The 5915-nt window shown below is 43.3% G+C and overlaps 1 protein-coding gene across 6 annotated transcripts in view; it reads right to left on the bottom strand.

The window, feature by feature from the left end:
• Positions 1-2936: 2936 nt before the first annotated feature.
• Positions 2937-5915, bottom strand: part of ELK4 (ELK4, ETS-domain protein (SRF accessory protein 1)) — a 5107-nt gene continuing 2128 nt past the window's right edge. For 2 of the 6 annotated variants that reach the window (XM_009707657.1, XM_009707804.1), the window contains exons 3-5: positions 5486-5915; positions 4201-4317; positions 2937-3035 (exon numbers count right to left, since the gene is read on the bottom strand). The exon at positions 5486-5915 is cut by the window's right edge. In XM_009707657.1, coding sequence (XP_009705959.1) covers positions 2937-3035; positions 4201-4317; positions 5486-5915 — 646 coding nt within the window. The remainder of the gene's footprint in view (positions 3036-4200; positions 4318-5485) is intronic. The other 4 variants (XM_009707732.1, XM_009707880.1, XM_009707955.1 and 1 more) reach the window with 3 other exon arrangements.

The raw sequence follows: 5915 nt of genomic DNA, 5'->3' as shown, positions 1-5915 counted from the left end.
CACTAAATTAAAAACAAGTTGCAACGAGCTGCAAACTGCTCCTGAAGTGAGCGAGTAGAGTACCAGCAAGTCACACAACCCAGCTCCAAGAAGTCACAGCGACACTGTGCTCTGTCAGGAACGTGATCCAAGAAAAGCTGGCAGTTACACACTTATTAGTAAATGTGTGGTTAATGAGGCAGCATATATACAAGATAATCTTACCTTAAGTGACCTGAAAGTTGTAATGGAGAAAAGGCAGCAAGCCGCTCCTCTCCCACCTCCCCTCCCCTTTCAGCTCGCTTTCCCAACTGCCTCCTGAGGTTGTAATCCTGTACGGGACTTCTGTTTTCCTAGGCAGGTGCTTAAGAAGCAAAAGCAATCATCTTCTCGGTGCTGTCTGTCAGGAAGTTGGCTATTAGCAGACTGAAACCAACACATACAGGCTGTGTTTTCATACTAACTTTCTCTGAAGAAGGTATTCCAGAAGGTGAACGCGTATCTTACCAAGGAGCTATGGCAGTGCAATCTTAGGAAGCTACTTGGAGAAGAGCGTGAACCCCGGCCAAGCACAACTGACAAGCTGTGTTAGCGCTCGGTTCTCTTGCCTACCTATGTTGAAAGTGATAAAGTTTACAAATAATTAAGTGCATGTGTGCACATACACAACTTTTAAACAAAGAAACTTGGCTTTTCTCCATAGGGGACGAGGAAAGGGAAGCAATTAAATTGCAAGTCTTTAGTGCTCATTAATTATTTTTAAACTCTAATCCTAGTCTGCAATGTTGCTTTCAAGTCCACACACTTGGTGGGCATAAAATTGGCCAACCTAAAACAACCATTAAAAGTGCTGCTATTTATATATAGCTATATATATTTTCTAGAGCAGACTCATAAGCCATCATGCAAACCAGAAAATTCCAGATGCCTGCTCTTAATTATGACCTGCAGCTTGCTCTCTGCATTTTAAAAAAAAAAAAGTCAATATTGCACATTGTCATTTTCAGAGCCGCTGGCACAGGAACTTTACCCTGCATCTGCTGATGTCTAAAATGCGAAGCAGTATTACGCCTCTGACGTAACCGAAGACAGTTCACTACATGAGCTCACTCCCGGCTCTCTCCACCTAAAGGCGGCATACTCTTTTCTCCCACCAAGCAGGGGACCTTCTGGATGAACAATGCCTAAAAAGCAACTCCATTACACCCACCTGTCTCGGGTGTCACGTCAGGAACATACTAAGTGGTTTACATATTTCAATGCTAGAATATAGAAAGATAACATCACTGCAGTAAATTAAGTCCTGGGTATTGTCATACGCTTTAAAGTGAATTCAGAGTCTGCAAAAGTGGCAAAAGGAAAACTCTGGAAAGCTCGAGTTCACCACTTATCCGTAAGACAGGTGCAATATATACAGTGTACACCGTCAGTTCCTCTTGCTGTAAAGGTACAATCTTCCTCTGCTCATTAAAACTTTGAAGACAGCCAGTAAGGATGCCAAAGGAAAGAGATGGTCTCTGTCTGTTTTCTAGTGGGTATTTTATAGAGAAGATTATCTCACGTCAGCAACTCAATGTACACAGTAGCAATTAGAAGCTGCTGCCTGACATCAGATGCCCAAAGCCGAAGGGCACACTGCCCCGTGCCAACAGACCGAGACATCCAGCCTCCGAGGGGCCGCGAGAGGAGAGTCTCTCTTCTTTCCTTCCTCAATTCTCTTAAAAGGCCTCCTGAGGTGTAAAAATCAAACTACAAATTGCATTTCATCAATGTTTCAAATGGCTCTGGAAACTAATCTTGTATTAATCCATACACACCCGGCCACCAAGAAAAGGAAAGCAAGCGCAAATTTACAATAAGGTTGGTATGCCGTGGTATCCCTCTCAGCTAGCTGAGCCCAACTTATTTTGGGTCTGAGTGCTTCCTCAAATAAAAAAAAGCAATAGATCTAATGCAAACCTTGAGATAAGAGCTGGTAGAAGAGGAGGTTCTCCACTTCAACTGTGGGAAAAGAGCAGTAACGTTAATGCTCAGACGTTAGTGTTCTCACCCACTGTCTGGGTCTGAAACTCTAGCATCAGGCAGCAACCTCACCAAATACAGACACACCCTCAAAACCGCATGTAAAAATCCACCATCCTGCTCACCATTCTAGCAGTGAGATTACAGGCTTTGTAACAGGTCTCTGGCACAAGAAATGTTTGGACTTCAGCATTCAAACCTTCTGAGAACTGAAAGGAACTCATCCCACCATTCATTTGTCTCCAGACCTTGCCTCCTCACCGATGGGAGAGCAGGGAAGCATCCAGAAGCTAGCCAGACCACTTCTCCGAGGGGCTGGACTGTTGGTATACAATGCCATTCAAAAATTGTCCGTATCTCGGTAACACAATCATTGAATATTCCTTGAAAATTTCTCCCTGCAGAAAGACAAGATGTTTTTACAGCAGAAAAGACGCGGGCTGTTTTGTTGCTGCAGAAGTTATCAGGCCCCAAGGCGAAGCTGAGCACACACACCCCTTTCCCAAGCATTTCCTGGAATGCCGGCTTCGATCAAGATTTCTTCTTGCCAAGCACAGGAAGCAGAAGAACAGAGGGTTTTTCCAATAGTCAAAGAGAAAAGACTTCTCTGGTGCCGTTTACTGCAATCAGTGCAGACTCAGTTACTGCAACACCAACTGAAACACCCTTTAACCATAGTGAAGTCTTCCAGACCAAGGAGGGAAGAGAAGAGACTGGAGCTTCAGCTCCTATTAAGGCGTTTGCATATACATTCCCAACCTGGGTCTTCAAAAAAGGGAATTTTGCAAAAAAGGCATTTTATTTGGGAATGGCAAAAACTATGATTGTTGAGAATCTCTGTGGAATTATAAATTGCTCATTTAAAAAACACGGTTAAATATAAGTGTCATATCTTTCCCTTGCTTGCCAGTATGTCCTTTCCATGAGTTCATGTGCTATGTCTTCTGTAGATCAGGGGAAAATGGGCCAGGGGTAGAGGGTCCATCCAGTCCAGACAGAGTAAATGGGCCATGACTGTTCAGCACTGATGGAAACTAAGAGACAAAACAGAAATGATTAGGGAAGAGGCCATTTTAATTTACTGTTCCTCTCATATCTGTGCATGTAGAAGCTCCCCCAGGAAAAGAAAAACAGAACAAAACACAACAAAGAAAAAAAAAAATCCAAACTTTCAAAGATTCTTCTTGGCTTCCCCCAAGTAATTTACTTTTTAAATGCCACTGCATCACAGACTGCAGCAATCCAGCTGTTATAACCAGTGTCAGCAGCAGGACCCAGTCTGCAACCTCTGCACTGAGCACTGCCTATGTCCTAAACTAGTGACTTGCCAGTTGGGAAAACATGGTCTACATTGTTCCTCCTCAGTTAATTATCAGCTGCTTATACAGAAAAATGTCCAGTGCATTTTCAGACCTTGTTGTTTATTCCCTATCCTCACAGTACATATAAGCTACTTCCTCCATCTCCATGGAGATGGCAGACATAAACCCAAAAGACAACTAGTTAAATTTTACCCTTTGCCTAAGCAGACTCAGGCAACAGACGCGGTTATTCCAATTCCAAAGTAGAAGGTGAAGGAAGAGCATGTGTAATTACAACTAAAGGATATGCTTTTTTTAAGTATAGGGGACTTTTTTTTTTCTTTTAATATGTAAGATATTACAAAAATATTTATTAAAAACACTGAAGCTGAGAATTTCCTAACAACAGAAGACAGCAGAACATAGAGATCATAAAGAACTGTGCTACATATGGCCACAGATATCACACACACCATCCTCCTTCTTACTACTGGTGAGATTTACTTAATGCCTTTCAACAGAAGAGACTGTTAACAAATGAAAAAAACAACCAATACTGTAGTAAAATTCAATTTCCAGGAAAATCTCAACCAGTAAAGTTACAGGGAGGCAAGTTTTACAGGAAGGACAGACCTAAAAAAAAGATACCTATCTCTAACTACAGCACAGACGGCTATTAATTTAAAACATTTCTGAAATACCAACATTTACAATATACTTAAATAAAACTGGGTAAACACTAAAATTAAATGCTCTCAAAAGCTAACACATGCAACAGAAAACAGAAAGATCACCATTTTGTTTCTACATCAGATATTTGGGCTAACCGATTTCTGCAGGTCTACTGAGGAAGGTACTGAAAAGTATGGAGAGATTGGCTAAACTTGCTGGAACTTACCTGAAAGAGCGTATTAGCACCTTGCAACCTTGCAGGACTGAGAGGAGCAACTGGGCTTAGCGTACTCCAGAAGTGAATACTGGAGAGCAAGGGGCTTGGGGTCAGCAAGATGGGAGTCTGCAAAAGACATGAAGACCGTCAGCTGCGTGAAACCTGAACTGCAATGCACAGCACATGTAAATCCAGCCGCAATAATCGCAGCTCCCACAGCTGCGGAGGGCTGGGTCCAAATTTCAGGAACTCCCATTCCCTCTTCTGCCTCCTCCTACATCCTTCTCCTCCCTTCAAACCCCACAACAGCAGCAGCAGCCATCCGGCTCTCCCTCCCCTTGCTGAGCAACTGGCCCTCTTTTCCCAGGAGCCGCCAAATCCCGCTGTAACCTACAGCAAATTGGTTCCTCCTGCAATTCGGTATATAGCACCTGCAAGTGACTTTGGAAAACTCAGTTTATGGATTTAAAAAGAGCAGACAGTGGGCACATGCATGGTCTGGGTGACACTGACGCTGTAAGTCGCAACAAAAGAAGTTTACGTCCAGCTTCTGAATATTCTGGATGTTCCAGGTTCACCGGCCAAACACTTTGAAGGGTGCCAAAAGAGCAACACCACTTGATTTTTTTCCTGTCTTCAGCCATTTCAGTTTTCAATCAGCAGCTTCCCTACAGTTTAATTCTAATTCCAGTTTATTACAGGAAAGAGATTAAATATATACAGAACAATTTAACAGCCTAGTTGGATTCAGCTCTGTTCCAAATTTTCCATGAGACATAAAAGCTTTCCTTTCCCACACAAAGATAACAACCAAATTAAGCAGCCGTTCTTATTGCTGTTAAGTCACAATACTCTGGTCTTAAGTAAATGCCTACTGAATCAAGTAAAAAAGCTGCTGAACAGACACCTCCATGGTTCTCCATTTTTAAAGTATTTTCATAATCAGCCTGAAGGGTAAGGGCAGGGTTTAGAGGTTTTTTAAATAATTGAGTATCACCCTGGCAAGATTTACAAAGGATCCTGCTGGTGCTGGTTTGGGTTTTGCCTCCACATGCTACCACTGTACAGACACGTACAGCTGACACGCCACCTGGGCACATGTTGGGGTGGAAGCTAATCCCCCCATTGTGAATAAAATTTATGTTTTATAAAAAAATGGGAGTGACACCCTGAGTTTCAGAATTCCAAATACAATCTACTGACTATCCATTTTCCACTTGCCTTCCCTTACTGTTTTAAAATATAACCGCTATTGTTGCTTAAAAAAACACAAACAAGAAGAGAATTAGGTTACCTGAGAGAAAAGTGCTGGAGTAAGAGAAGCAGTTGGGAGAGAAGGACTCAGAATCCCCAGGGGACTTGGATCGCTGCCTGTAATGACGAGAGTAGGAGCCAACTCCAGCCCTTTGGGTTTTTTAGATCTGGAGAGGTGATTGGCAAACTCCTTCTCCAGCACAGACGAATCCTGCTCTTTGGGCTCTGGGGATTGATGCTGAAGGCTCTGAGCCTGCTCCAGCTGCTGAGAAGCCACGGACTCGATGTCCGTGTCAATGTCCAGGTCGGGATTAGAGCTCAGGGGCGGCGACGGGGGCGTGGAAGGAACTTGCAGAGTGGGAGAAACGGAGGATATGGGTGGAGTTGGGGTGAAGCTGGTGGTTAAGTTTGGCAAAGGTGCTGGAGCTTCAGGGACAGTTAACTTGGGTAGAACAAGCGTCTCCAAGGTC

The sequence above is a fragment of the Cariama cristata genome, unplaced genomic scaffold, assembly GCF_000690535.1.
Source record: "Cariama cristata isolate BGI_N322 unplaced genomic scaffold, ASM69053v1 scaffold12390, whole genome shotgun sequence".
Lineage (NCBI taxonomy): Eukaryota > Metazoa > Chordata > Aves > Cariamiformes > Cariamidae > Cariama > Cariama cristata.
Note: the sequence above shows the minus strand (reverse complement) of the source record. Positions and strands in the feature narration are given on the sequence as shown.